Below are 15791 nucleotides of genomic sequence, written 5' to 3'. Positions count from 1 at the left end.
GGGTTCCATGTCAGTGTTCTTTCTGTATTCAGAATTGTTTCAGAGGTGCAATGTTTCTTAACAGTGATTAGGTTTTAGCTGTTAGTTGACAATATAACCATGGCCACAAATAGTTTGATACCAACATGGTTATTATGTGATTACTTTAGATTATAATTTAATTTGGAGATGTAGGGACTATTTCTGCCAGTCTTAGTAGTTTCTGTTGAAATAAGTCTAGAAAGAAGGTAAGTGTATTAAAATGTGGGCCTTTTACGTTTTATGTCAGGAGACTATTCCGCAGAGATATGATCTTGACCCAGTTGTTAGAAAACACATGAAATAGGAAACGTAAGATTTCTTCTTCAGTAAGACTGGCCAGATTATTATTATTTCACCATAATGGCAACATCTGCCAGGGAAATTAAAGTAAAATTTCCTCCCTGCAGGGATTCTGTCTGCCCCAGCTAAAGCTGTGTATATACAGGGAAAGCCAGGAAATTCTGACATATTGTTGGAGCAAACACTTTAAAAATACCTTGTGTTTTCTCTGTTACAGCAACTTCACTGTGTGGTGATTGGAAGTGAAAATGCCAAGCGATATTTTGAAGCAGTTCAAGGATCGAAAGAGCACCGAGGAGAGCTTTTTGGGGTCTACAATCTCTTCAAACTAAGATCCGAAGGGTCTTGCCTGACAAGGGACATCCTGGAGGTGTGAAATTTTTCTCTGACCTTTTCAATATTTTAAACATGATTCTCTCCCTCAGGAAACTTGAAATATAATTGCTGGTGCCTTTTCGGAGAAGTTTTGGTTTCGTTCATAAAAGCTGTCCTACGTTTAGAGTTTCTACTTTTAGAGAAATAGGAAATGAATTATTATACCTCTAAACTAAGATTTTTCCCATGCATAGTTATAAATAATGTACGCATACAAATACAGTTACATATACTAAACAGTGTGACCTTGAGGGCCATTTTCAGACTGGGAAAGAGAAATTTATTATGTTGAAAACAGCTGTTGAAGTCAGGAACTTAAAAAAAAGACTTTCCTAAATAAACAAAAATATAAAATGTGTTTCGATTAAAAGTTACCAAATGAATACTCCCTGAGATGCACTCTCATGTCTCATGGAGATTTTTGTTTTCTGTTCCCAATAAAAATTCCACACCAATATTTCAGATTCTCCCAGTTGTGTTCATCCTCAGCATGCAGATGTTTCTTATTCTTAACAGGATATTTATGTCCTTTTAAAAAAAATCTTCTAAAGTCTTTAATATGCCAGAGTATTAAGAATATTAACCTATTTTCTACGTAATTTTCTTATAAGTATCATAAAATCCTGGACTGTCCTCTTTTTCAACCCCTTCGTCATACAGTTGAGGACACTAAGTCTTGGAAAACTTAAGGGTATATTTCCCTTAACTGCCAGGACTTTGTAGGGAAACCTTAATGTTCTTCACTTATTTAATAAGTACCATAAAAACAGTTCGAGGAACAATTGGTCCCTGTCCTTAAAGAACGTAGACCACCTGATGGGAGGCAGAAGAGAACAGTTATGCAATGAACGCAGGACATCAGTGAGCATATGGCAGGCGAGTTCCGTAACAGTTCCAGCGTGATCACCAGTGATGGGGAGGAGGGGGGTACGTATTTGTGTGTTGTGACTGTTACCACTGTTATACAATATCTGATGCATATCGCTGAGTTTTTATTGTATTGTAACTGATTCTGAATTGAGTGGCCCATTGGAAGTCCCCTCTTCTCTTGTCTTTTTCTTGTTTTGGGCATGCCGTTTCTTTCATAGACTTTTTCTTTCCTATTTGTCTTCTCTTATCAATAATATTGTTTGTCCTCCAGGCCCCCCTCAGATCCCACCCCCATCTCAGAGTACTACCCAACATACCAGACTATACTCATGTTTCTAATTTGACATCATTATCTGTAAAACATATTAGTATCATATTATCCTGTTTTCTGTTGTATATCAAGTAGTTTAGTTTCCTCTTTTATCAGAATAGCCACCCACTCCTTTTTAAACAAGTGTTAGGTAAGGCATTCCACATGACAGTTCAAAAAGTGAAAAGTTCCCTTATTCTCTGGTCGTCCTAAATAGATGTTGCTTCTTCCCCAGGATTGTTAATGTCAGGACCCTCCGTATCTCGTATTTTGTCTGTGGTAAAGTATGCTTAACTTCTTCCTAGACACATCATTGGCACTCAGTTGTTAAATTAAATGTTGAATTAAAATTGCTCATTTGTTATCAACCAGAATTTAGTAGATTCTTGCTGTGCTTTTGGCCAAACAATGCTTTAAAATATTATTATTCCAAGCCCTGTATAATAGAAGTGTATATCATACAGTAAAAGAAGTCTTCCCCTTCCTGTGACACATTTTTAATTTTTAAAGGTTGTAGAAAAATCCCCTTTAAAATGTTTTAAGATACAGAAATTTGAGTTTATAGAACACTGTTAATCTGACGGCTTCTGGGCAGTTTAGTTCTATTTTGCGTTGACTTTCTGATGGTTTCCCTTTAGAGATAGCTATTGAGAGCTAATTTCACATTTATTGAGTATATGCTAAATAGTCAGTACTGTATATAGAGCTAGGCATATAGAAATGAAAATAGAAAACAGGCAAAAAGTCCTGCCTGCAAAAAAAGTACATTCTATTTGAGGGAAACAGATGATAAGCAGCAAAAATAACTAAAGCATATAGTATATTATGGTGATAGATTCTAAGGATAAAAATAGAGCAAATAGAAGATGGATAAATTCCAGAGATCTAACAGCATAATGATTATTGTCAACAATACTATGTTATATGCCTCAAAATTGCTGAAGGACAGATCTTAATGCTCTCACCACATAAAAGAAATGATAACCATGTGACGTCTTAGAGCTGTTAGCTAAAGCTAGGATTGGAGTCATGTTGCAGTAGATAAATGTATCAAATTAACACCTTGCACGCCTTAAGCGTACACAATGTTATATGTAAAGCAGAATGGGGAAAGGAAATAGGGCAAAATAGGGAAATAGGAAAAAGCCTTATCAATTTTGATGGAGTAGCCAAGGAAGCACTCACAGTGCGACTGTAGACTGTATTTGATTCTTCGAAAAGATGAGGAAGGAAGAGGCGTTTAGAGAGAGCAAACGCACGGGCCCTGAGGGAGAAGCCTGTGCAGCGTGACTTCAGAATGGCGAGGAAGCCAAAGTGGCTGGAGCGGAGCAGGCAAGAGAGCAAAAGATGGGGCCATTCAGATGAGGGGAAACAGATCAGGCAGGAGCTGTGGCTTTGGCTTTGACGGAGAATAGAAACAATCAGAGGGTTCTGAACAGCAGAATGGCACAGTCTGATCTATACTGTCTATCTAAATATTACGAATCAGACAGTAGAGGTTCAAGAGCAGAAGCAAGAAGCCAGGTAGGAGGACACTGCCACAGTCCAGCCGGGAGATAATGGTGGTTTGGGCCGGAGGGGTGGTGGTGGATGGCCTGAGAAATGGCTGGGTTCTGTACAGGTGACAGGACTTGCTGCTGGATCAGACAGAGAGTATGAGAGAAAGAGAGGAGTTCAGGATGACTCCTGCGGGTCTGGCCTGGGCAGCAGCAGAGGAGCTGCCGCTTACCTATCAGAGAGGGGTTCTGGCAGCTTGAGGATTTCCGGTGCTGCCAATTACATCTGTTGTAGCCATTTAGCTTCTGTTGAGAAGATGAAAGGGCACGAGGAAGGAGGCTCCCTGCTCCCTTACAGTAATAGCCTCCAGGCATTGGGAGGAAAGGTCCCATGGCAATTCAGAACTCTTCATCATCTTCTCAACTTCTGTACGGGAGAGTCTCCCTTGTTGCCCAGGACACCAGGTAGCTGGAACCATGCCATGGATGTATTATGAATATTGGCGTATTTGTAAGCTGGATATTTGTCACTCTGGTGATGGTAGTACTAATTCCCCTTGTTCTATCAACAAATAAAGCCTTGGAAAGAGAAATCAATTTATTTTCACTTGAAGACGAATTTAATATCCTAGGATCCAGGCCATGAAATATTTCTGCTACATGAAATACCAAAAGTTTTAAAAGCATACACTCCTAAAAGAGGTAGCAAACCTGTTAGATAATTAAACTTTTTTTTTAGTTTTACATTAGATGGACGTTTTCATTTTGATGTCTGCTAACACTGAAAGAATCAATACACATTTCAATGACTATGAGCTACAAATACACTAGCAATGTAAGCTAGAATACCAGTTCCCAATACCCAGCGTCATCTGTGGTGCTTGAAACGTTGATAGTATGTCCTTACAGTTATTGCAATGTTATGTAATATTTACATGAATATAATAGTTATATAATTATTATATAGACATGTATCACTACTAGGTAAATATATAACATTTTTTCACTCTCCCTGTGAGGGCTTTTAATGGAGTTTGCTGAGAAGTGTTAATTTTCTATCTGAAAAAAATAAGCTTATGATAAGAAAGAAGAGTATTTTATGGATGCAGCAGGTTTCCACTGTGCCTCTCTACTACTTGAGAATTACAAGCATTTAAAAATGGTACATAAATTGCCTATGAGTTCCTTAATTAGCATACTGCAAAGCAGCATGAAGAGAGCTAAAGCAAGCTGTGCTCGGATTTCTTAACTCTGAGTTTTAGCATGTGCCATTGCTGTTGTTTGTCTGGTTCTGTTCGCCCCGTGTTTCACACAGTTACTTGTGTTCTTTGTAGAGAGAAGGCCAAGTGGAAGCAGGGATCATGACAGCCACAACATGGTTGAAGGAAGAACCTCCAGTACACAAACTAGAAACAGTAAGCAATCTTTGACTCTGTAGACCAGAACTCCAAGGAAACATGTGTGTGATGATTTGAAGTTTCTTGTCTTTTTCCTTCATTTTTCAGTGTGTAAAGAAAAAGAAAAGTCTTTTTTTAAAAAAAAATCAAGGACAGAGAGTCAGAGAACTGTCAGAAAAATTAATAATGTAGGCTAGCATTCCGTATCACAGAAACAAATTCAGGCGCAATCATCCAGGGTTTACATTCCAGACTGGAATTTTAATATGCCAAAATGTAACTCCAAAATTAAATGCACTGTATAGGTGGCCAATCCAGCATAAACAAATAATTTTTTCACTAAACAACAAACTAAACAGAAAGATAGCAATCAATGTGTGTTTAGGATTATTGAATCCAAACATCAGACTCATTCTCTGACTCAAGCAGATATTTTGAGTCCTTTGTCTTTTGATCTTTTGAGTAGTTTGTCATCGCACACACTACAAAATCTGTATTGTCGTCATAAAGCCTTTTTAAAAGTAAAGAATATATGTAGACTTTAAAAAAAATTGTTGCTGTTTTTTCTTGTTTGTTTTTAGGAATTTAACTATAAATGTATACAAACCCAACAATATAATGGGCTGTGGGATAACTCTTTGTTATGTTGTATATCACATACATGATATAACAGTATATCATATAACTGTATGATAAGTACATATAATGATAACTATGAATTTATACCACCCCTGTAAATTTATATCACCCAATATGGAGTAAATATTTATCCAAATTTATAGAAATACATGAATACCAAATGTTGGCAGAAGTATTACTGGATAATACTTTTCTCAAATCTTTTACTAATAAAGCCTCAGTTGTCAGAAACTGGAGAATCTATTTAGCTCTGACTGATGTGAAAGAAACATATTTGATAACAACAATATTTTCTTTATTTCTAGGGGGTCAAGAGTCTATCAAATCTTATTTGTAATCAGTTAGAACCATTTGCCAGTTGCAAACTCTTTACTTTAACTCCTACAGATTTGTTTTGTTTTTAAAGCATGATTGAAAGAGTAAGTTCCGTGCTTTTCACTTGGAGGCCAGAGCTGGTCTCTGCATCTTACAAGCTGACAGCTCTGCTCTCTGCTTTCCTTAGAAATAACTGATCACTTGGTGTTCTAGTTTAAATTTTCATTTCTTTGGAAAGTTATTCAACTTGAAAAGAGAAAAGAGTATACCAGGCTGTAATATTAAATCTGTTAACGTTTGTTTATTAAATGTTGTAGTTACAGAAAATACCAAGTGATACACATTAATTATATGCCCAAATTTAATCCCCTTCCAGTGTGATGGATTTAATACTATTATCGTGATGTTTTCTAATATTTCTGTCATTGCTTCTTATATAGCCTGGAGGGCCTGACTGTCAACACAGAGGTCCAGAACAACCTGCAGAACCACTGGCAAAAGAAGCACGTGGTCTCTGCAGTGATTTTAGTGACGATGAATCAGTGGGAAACTCTATAATAAAGACTGCTAAAAACAAAGCATCTGACTCAAGTAAAACTGTAGGTTCTCCTGGACAGCTCACCTTACTCCAGTGTGGTTTCTCTAAATTGTTTGAGACAAAATGTGAAGCGGCTGAGGACAGTGATGGAAGCAGTACCTCTGATGATGTGAGCTCTGATGAACAGCCCTCATGCCTTTCAACACAAGCTGAAGATGTTGGTTGTCAGAAAAGTCGAGACTCTCTTGGTACTTTGAAACATCAGCAATTAGCTAACATCCTAAACCCAAATGAAAAATGTATTCTTGATAAAAGTGAGAAGATTTTAGAACAGAATATTTCTTCTGAGTCTGATGATGAGAAAAATTTTAAAAGTACAGCTGACCACCGTTGCATCTTAGAGGATGTCACAGATTCAGAGGACAGTGATGTCATCTTTCCCACGCAGTATGCAACTCAGAGAGTCCTTAAGAATAGTGTAAGATTTAAGCTACCTATGGATGGATCTGAAGATTCTGAAACAGAAAACCCTGTAAGAGGAAGAAATAATGGGGATGATAGAAAGACCAATGTCAAAGGAAATGGACTAATTTCAAAACAATTAAATCCTGAGAACATGACCCTGAAATCTTTTCCAAAAAGAAAAGGAAGTAGCGATATTAGTGATGAATCTGATGACATTGAAATTCCTTCCAAGTCAGGAATAAGAAAGCAAAGAGCTACTAGTTCTTTGAAGTTGAAGAGAAGAAAGGAAAATAAAAGGGAATTTTGCACTTTTCCAAAAACAATGAAGAGAACAGACCAACTGTGTGCAACAGCTAAAGACTGCAGCTCTCAGACTATTGATGATTCTTCATCCTCAGATGACGATTTATCTGTTTGCCACATCAGTTTCTCTAAACAGAATCATAGACCAAAATCTATAAAAGAGAGAATCAGTTTTTCTTCAAAATTGCCTGGTCATAAGAAGAACAGCACTTCCATACCAAGAAAACCAATGAAATTTTCAAACGAGAGCGTTGTCGATCAAGAGCCCATGTGTGAATCAATGGATAAATTTTTAGGTAACTGCAAATACATTCTGAAAAATTTTCTTTACATATTCGTTTTGTGCAATCAGACAGTTCTGTAATAGATTCTTGAGTTAGGTTGAATTAGCTCTACAACCAAGATGCTACCTTGAGACACCAGTGAGGAAGTGGTTGATGGCAGGATAAAGGGAAGACTAGACCTAGGTCAAGAAGAGAAGTTTCTCATCTACCCCAGGACCCCTTCCACGTGGCCCATCTGAATCATAGCCCCCACCTCCATAAATACTAATTATTCTAACATCTTTGCGTTTTTATGGTTTTTGTCAAATGTGTATACATTTGATACAAATGTGTATCCCTAGACATTATAGTTTAGTCTCACTCATTAAAAAAATTTTTAGATGGTTTACTTTAACATATAGGATTCCCCCTCTATCTCTTTCATTTCTTTGAGGTTCATCTGTTGAAGAACCCAGGCCATCTATAGATTTCTACTTAATTTGCATTTTGCTGACTATGTACTCTTGGTACAGTTGGACATATTCCTCTGCCCTCTGTATTTCCTGCAAATGAGCAGTTGGCTTCTGACACTGTATCAAATCCAGTCCCTTTGACAAGACAAAAGTGTGTGACAAATGTTTGCTAGTTTCTCTCTTTATGGTCTTGGCAGCCATTGATGCTTAATGCCTGTAACTATTCATTCAGAGCAGCAAAATGACAGTTTCTACTTCTCTTATTTCTTTTTCATTTGTTAGTTAGGATGCTTCTGTAAGGAGATGCTTCTCCTCATCTGCTATTACTTACCCAGTGGTGCAATTCATATGGAGAAGGCAGGAAAAACAGTTTCTTATCAGCTTTTTGCATAGTAAGTTGACTTTCTATATGCTTAGAGGATGACCCATTCTTCTCTTAAAATCGCTATGAATTATTGATTCAAACATACTTAATGGGCCCGAATCCATTTCAATTAATATTAATATTGAGGCTCAGTTAGCCCATCTTTGGATAGTGGGAGCCTTTGGACACGAGCATTTTGATTCATGAGATCTCTGACATGATGCTGATCATCTTTAATTGCAGGACGCTCCAGAATCGTCTCATGCGTTTCCTGCCTGAGACCTAGAATCATTAATTTCTCCAAGAAGCCTTGGTTTCTTTTAGAGAGAAAGTGTGTTTGAAGACCACAGGCTGGTGTGAGGAATGACCCGTACTACTATACTAGCTTGGTTATTATTTCTGGGCCTTTTCAGTGGATAAATTATTTGTGTATGTATGTATGTGTGTATATAATATATATGTAACATATGTGTATTTTTGCATGTGATGAAGTACTTCATGGTTTTTTTTTCCCTTAGATGCCCAAAGGGTTTTTTTTTCCTTTTCTTTTTTCCAGTAATTTTACTAGATTGTATTTTGGTTTTTGTCTTAGCGCAGGCTGCTGTAACAAATTACCATGGACTGGGTGGCTTACACAACATTCATTTCTCACAGTTCTGGAGGCTGGAAGTCCAGGATCTGGATGCCAGTTTGGTTAGGTTCTTGGTTAGGACCCTCTTCCTGGTTTACACCTGGCTGCCTTCTTGCTGTGTCCTTACATGGCAGAGAGAGGAATCATCTCTCTCATGTCTCTTACTATAAGGGCACTAATCCCATTCATTAGGGCCCCATCCTCATCATCTAATTATCTCCCGAAGTCCTAGCCACCAAATACCATCACACTGGGGACTGGGGCTTCAACATGTGAATTTTGGTGGGGGTGCAAATATTCAGTCCAGAGCTGTCTGGATCAGTATTCTCAGAGTGTAGCCTCAACTCAGTTTTTATTTCAGGAAAGTGTATTTGTACTAGTATTTTTGGTTACTTGTTCTAGCTCTCGTCTTCAGGAATTTCTGTCATTCAGATCTTCAGTCTTCTTTGTCTTCAGTGTTTGTCACATTCTCTTAAATCCTTTATCTCCCTTTCATTTCTTCTTTTTAAAGATTTCCTTCTATTTCTCATAAATCAGTATCTGTTATGTTTATCCTCTCTTAATGTTCCTTCTAGTTTATTCTTCATTTCTGATTTTTTTTTAAATTCCTAAATCTTTTCTGAGTTCTGCCCCTCATTTCTGAGTTACTCTAATTCTGATTTATGTTGTTGGTTCCTGTATTTTATGACTTTCTTAAAGTCTTGTACCTAATTTCGAAATCATTTATGGTTTTATTCTGTTTTGTAAGCACATCTTTCTGGCATGTTTTTATTGTAGGATTATTACTTGCTGCTTATTCTCTTTTCTCTTACAATTTTTATGATACTTGACCCTCTTGCTCATTTTTATAGAAATTCTTTTCCTGGAATTTTTTTTTAATGACACAGAGTTTAGGAAACCTTTTCTAACTTCACAGAGATTCGTATCTGCTATTTGTGTACAGTGTTCAGGACTGTGGTGGGGTTTCCTGTCCCTGCCCCTCTCCCCTGCTTTGCTCTAGACCTCCCCTTTCCCCCAGCCCTGTTCTTCCTCTCCTGCTCATTTTGACTCCATCTCAGCAGCTTTTCCTCATTGTATGGTCCTGACCTGGGAGCCCTTGTGGGTCAGTTTGGGGAGTTCCTTAGGGCCAGCCTGCCCCAGCCTCTCAGGCCTCTTTCCGCAAGCCCCCCATACACAGCACTCAGCTTTAAAGAGTAGAAGACCTTCCCAGATCCAACTGCTGATCTCAGGTAGCCCATGGTGCCAGGGTGTCCTCATCTCAGATCCATCAGATGCCACCCTGCTGTTTCCTTCTTCCTTCGCCACAGAGACCCTGATGCCATGCAGAGTGTGTAGCTATTAGTGGCTGATACCCACCTTCTTGTATTTTAGGGCTCATGAGAGTGTCTTGTAATTTTATTTTGTTGGGAGTGTTGTCCTCGGCTTTTGGTTTTGTGGCTTAGTTACTGTTCTCATGTTCTCACGTGAGGATTCAGAGAGATTGAAAATCTTTCCCTGCCACAATCTGCCAAGAAGCTGCGTAGTGACTTTTAAGAGTCAGCATTGCTTTCAAAAGTGTCTGACTCATTCCCCAAAATTACATAAAAGAATCTGATATATAAGCAAGGATATTTTGATGTAAAAACCTTAATGATTGTGTTTGATTTATTTACAAATCAAGCTTGCTTTTGCGGTTATTAGCAGCCTCGTTTAAAATTCATTATGATACATATTTTGATACCCTTGTAACTAAGTGCAGGTTTCCCCTGTTATATGAAAATAGAGCCTTCCCGAGTAGCTTTTCATAAGCCAAAATGGCACAAAGCAAAGAAGCAATTACCTTAGAAAACATCTTGTTCACAATTGCACAAAATAAATCCAGCTTAAGCCCAGATGCTCACAGACACAGCCCAAAGCTGTGACAGCTCGATGTGGAGATGCTGAGAGTCATTCCTGGGGAGGGAGCTTGGCGATGCCCCTCTTGGGGCTGGGGAGCGCGCTGGCCCTGCAACAGCTCGCTGCAAAACAAACACTGGACACTGTTGTCACTTTTTGCCCTTTTTCATAAAAGTGAAAATCCTCTGTGGATTTCTTCCTCTGTGAAAACACGTGCTAATGGAGGTCTTTCAGAAAAGCTAAGTGGTACAAAGCAAACTTTAAAGAGGCGGCGGACTATCCTTTGGTTTGCGTGCTGTGATTAGATTTTAGGTTTGAGGAATTATTGCAGAAACTTTTTAAAAAGAGCAGCTAAGTTTTGGTTTTGGGTTTTTTCGCTGTGTAAAAGGTGTCAAGAGTTAGTGTGGAACTAGTTGCTATTTTGAATAATGCATCAAGTGTGTCATCAACATCTTAAAAATCTGAGTAAATTTTCTACCGGAAGAGTCCTTTTGAAGATTTTAAACTGTCGCTCTATACATTACATGATATTTTGGAATTAAAGGAGAATATTCTCTTAGTTGCTCTGTTAGTCATCTTATGTGACATCTTGTTTTCTCATGATTGACAGTTCTGGTTGAGAGAGGTTCAGGACTGAAACAGCACAAGTGTTGAAGGTCATAATTGAGCTTCATTGCCAGAGCTGTTTGAGGGAGCTTTTATAGACCTCAGTTCTAGCCTTCTCTTTTATGACCACAATTTAAAAGTAAATTATAGGTGCCTAGAAGCAAAACAATAAAAAATGTAGCCATTTTTTAAACTTCTTCCAGATAAAAGCTGTAAGTTAATTTTTTTCATTTCCTCAGAGCCTCCAGATCTTGACATTCTCCGGGCATATGTACAGAAAAGACACGATAGAAACAGTGAAGCTGAACAAAGCCGTCCCACCGAAACTCCGTGGGCGTAAACCCCATGCTCCTGCTTCATCCCTGTAATCGCGTGCGTGCTTAAAGGCACAGATGAGACTAGAGCTTCTCTTTAAATTAGTAAACATTTTTTTAAATCAACAGAGAAAACATGTTCAGCCTTCCACTATGGCTTTTCTCTTGGCCAAAACCCTTATTTCAACTTGAAATCTAAAAATTACTACCTCATCACAAAAGTCCTTACATTGATAAGAGAGAAACGTCATCTCCAGGTTAACCTGGATCAGTATATTTGAACTCTTTTTCTATTCAATATCTTTATTTAAAGAATTCTGATCCTGACATTGAAACTGGACGTTTCCCTCAAGGTTTAAAAATAAAATAAGCATAACGTGTTTTAATGTATTGCTGATCATTTTTAAAGTGTACTTTGAACCATATTGCTTCATCATGCGGCATCACTTAACCAACGTCAATTGCCTCCTAGGTGGCGTTCAGGAAGTGGCTTACGTTCACTCAAATCAGAATGTGATCGGATCGAGCAAAGCGGAAAATCACATGAGCCGATGGGCAGCGCGTGATGTGTTTGAACTGAAGCAGTTTTCCCAGCTTCCCGCGAACATAGCCGTTTGCACTTCTAAGGTAGGAAGAGCTTAGGTAATGTCTCTTCTCATTTTAATCTCATTTTCCTCAGTAGGGTCTTCTCTAAGTATTCCCTCGGAAGTACAAACAGGCCTGTAAGTGACACGTAAATAAGTGTAAAAACCAGTACCACTGGGGACACTGTTGTCATTCAAGATGTTTTATATTAAGAGCCAAATCTATATCGAGATGCCTAATAATGTTGAGTTGCTTAATAGTTTCCCTCAGTGAAAGTTTGCCAAAAATGAGGAAGCTGAAGGAATCAGTTAAATCACAACCAAAACTACTTCTCTCACATGGGGAAGGGAGAGTGTATCGTTAGATTTCCTCCAAAATGTTTCATCTAAAATGAAGATGCACCCAAAAACTAACTCCATATAGAATTTATATTTTTAACAAAATATGTTTTATAATGTTAAAAGTAATAACTTCTCTCGGCTCTTCTCATTTAAAATTGCTGTTACGTAGAAATAAGGCTTTATATAAAAGTAGGTATTTTATTTACACATAATGCCTCTCATCAAAAGTTTTAAAAAATATTTTCTTCTCTTTGGCTTATTTTTTTTTTTAATTCCTTAAAGCTAAGTGTCTGAGGACTCATTTTTTTCCTTCCGCTTTTTGTGTAGAAATTAAAAATGTGTATTGTGTATAACAATGACGTTTTTGTTTCAAGTTGGTGCTACTTTTAAAAATGAAGGGAGGGAAGGGCCTCTGAACTGTCAAACTGTCTTCATTTAGTTGTACTTCATCTGGTTTGACAAAGATTTGGGGCTGTCTTAATAAAATTAGAATACAAAATGAAGTTCATGACCAAAGAGAATATGAGTTAAACTGGAAGTTCAAGACTGGGGAAAAGTTAGAATGGAATTATATAGGATATATTGTATCTACCTAGACATATGTTTTTTTAACTGACAGATTTGATTGAGTTTCCTGGTAGACCAAACAAAGGAAGTAAAAATACATGTAGTGTCTTTTCAACTAGAGCATTTGAAAATGTTGGGCAGTTCGGGCGGTCACAGTGACTGAGGGCCCAACTGGCATTAATGTCTGGAAGCCAGGGATACTAAATGGCTGTCCCCACTGGGGGAGGGTAGGACCCCACATGCCAAGAACTGTTCTGCCCAAAATGCCATAACACCCTGCTGAGAAACACTGAGCTGAATGGTTGTCCTTAGAAAAAACAAAAATACCAGCTCTTCTAAGGAGGAGCAAGGCTTTTTTTTCCCTAGTGCTTAATTTGAAGAAAATTTGTCACCTGACGTTTTAAATGGGGACCATTGAACGATCTAGTCAACAGTCAGTTGTCTTACAATATCTTTAGAGTAAATGCAATAATGGACTTTGAAAGGCTGTGCTTTTAGCATTTTTCAACGTAAGCCAAAGACACAATACCAAGACACAACTCATGAAAGCATTCTCTCGTGACTCAAGTATGCCACTTTTTATATTTTCATTTGCTATAGGAATATACCATATCTCAGCCAAAACTGTAGATGGCATCTCTACAATTTGACTACCTCGTAGGACCCACCTGAAAAAGATAGGCAGAAACATGCTGAGTTTGCCGGAAATCTGCTATATGAGAATGAAGAGAGTATCAGAATCTTCTAAACACACAGCTGCTTTTTAATTAGGTTTTGTATTAAACCATGCCTTTTTTCCTTAACCATGCTCTTTTCCAAGCAAATTTTAATGTGAAAGGGCAGAAAACTTGGCAAACCATGTAGTAGATGTTAATGAAATAATTTAACTAGCTAGTGGTTACTAGCTTCTCCAGCTATTTTTCAGAGAGGAAATTTACAGCCATATGGTACCTCCCAAAATGGACCAAAGAAGCAACCACTAGATAGAGAAGCAATGAAAAGCCCCTTTGGAACCGTCCCGAGGAAAGCTGTAAACATGAGAATGATGGAAATACACTTTGCCTTATTTAATAGAGGGGTGGGGGGAGCACGGAGGGAGTTCTTTTAGCCTTCCGTTAGCAGTATCAGTAGTTTTCAGCATTTTTCAGCCCCGGTTTTCTTGAGGTGGACAGCACAGTCTCATCAGAAACCTTGTCCCTTCACAGTGACTTTCGGAGTGAGGGGCACTTCTTACCAGGGAACAAATGAGAATACCCAGCCCTGGAGTTTCTGATATGCCCTTTGAGGCCATGTGTCTCTCCCATCACACAGAGACCGATTTAGTAGACCTTTATCAGGAAATACGAAGAAATCTGGTGTCTTAATGACTGAATCATGGTGGATATAAAATACTCAGGGACGTTTCAAAGCCACTAAGCAGGAGGTCCAATCCCATACCACCAATGCCAGCAGGCCAAGAACAGTCTGTATCAACATACTCACTTCAGTGGCTGACTTTTAAAGCAGTACTTGGCACAGTAAAACTCTGACAGGCTAAGATTCCTTCTCTCAGACTGGACCTGCATCACTTAATACCTCAGGTTAATAGTATAGTTGTGCTTTAGCACCTTAAAAGCTGTAACGTGTCACCTATATACAGAACTCACTCAGGGGCGGTATTATAAACTTACCATCCAAAAGAAGGTCTTGCTCTATGAAAACCAGAATTTTCAAAATAGATGGTCATCATACATATTTATGATGTTCTTCAGTGTTTCACCAACATCAAAAACTAAACCTACGATATTTTTGACATAAAACTACAACGCCGACACATACCTCATGTTTTCCTCCTTTTATTTTAATTAGAAATAAATAAATGAAAGAACTCAGAATGAGTCTCACCTTCAGTTTGTTGCACTCTGTCATCTTCTAGAGGCAGAAGGAATTTCGATGGTTATTACCAGCCTGTGGCATGGACTGTCTTCAGAATGTTCAGTTTGAATTGTAGCTCTGCCTCGTACTTCCTGTGTGACTATGAAAAAGTTACTTACCTTCTCTATGCGTCAATTTCCTTATGCTTAAAATACAAGTAATTATACTTCTTACCTCAAAAGGTGGTTGTAATAACCAAATGAGGTGATGCCTGTGAAATGCCCTGAACAGTACCTGGCACAAAGGAAGCACCCGGTGAATGTTAAGTATTGCTGCGACAGCCAGTGGATAAGACTGAGGTCAGGTCTCTAAGTCCCCCAGAGGGTGGGGATCAAAAAGGACAGATAATCTATACACAGTTGCATGCAACCATCTTTTAACTCTAAATGAAAGACTGGGTGGTACTACTCCATATGGGGCTTTGGACTTCCTTCAAAAGAAAAAAAAAGAATGTTTTTTTTGGTAGACTATTTTTCAAATTTCTATACGTGATTATTAAATTTTTGCTTATGAAAACAGTACTTTATAACTTGTATCAGTTTTATCTTAGGATACTCTGTATTAGAGTGGAAGTTATTGGTTAACTTTTCTCTTTAAAGCTGATAGATTTATTTTCTGTTTAGATTGATCCGCTGAAGTGACTTCTAATTCATTATCTCTCCGTAGCTGCTGACAAGCAGTCAAATGAGTGGGACAGCACTGGGCCATCAAACTAGCCTTCTGCATCTCTGTACATAGCACTCTGAGTTCTCCTCATCCTAATTCTTCTGGAAACTAGAAACTACTTTCAGTAATGTCAGGAAAGTGGAATGATGGTGGGGTCATTTTT

General features: G+C 38.1%; 1 protein-coding gene across 5 annotated transcripts in view; it reads left to right on the top strand.

Annotated features, from left to right (window-relative positions):
* The window catches only part of ERCC6L2 (ERCC excision repair 6 like 2), a 96025-nt gene that overhangs the window by 43320 nt on the left and 36914 nt on the right, over positions 1-15791 (top strand). For all 5 annotated transcript variants that reach the window (XM_072959159.1, XM_072959161.1, XM_072959162.1 and 2 more), the window contains 4 exons: positions 539-691; positions 4707-4787; positions 6164-7325; positions 12028-12182. In XM_072959159.1, the coding sequence (XP_072815260.1) occupies positions 539-691; positions 4707-4787; positions 6164-7325; positions 12028-12182 (1551 nt within the window). The remainder of the gene's footprint in view (positions 1-538; positions 692-4706; positions 4788-6163; positions 7326-12027; positions 12183-15791) is intronic.

Source organism: Vicugna pacos, chromosome 4 (assembly GCF_048564905.1).
Source record: "Vicugna pacos chromosome 4, VicPac4, whole genome shotgun sequence".
In the NCBI taxonomy this organism is placed as follows: domain Eukaryota; kingdom Metazoa; phylum Chordata; class Mammalia; order Artiodactyla; family Camelidae; genus Vicugna; species Vicugna pacos.
The sequence above is the reverse complement of the archived record's forward strand: the minus strand, read 5'-3'. Positions and strand labels throughout refer to the sequence as shown.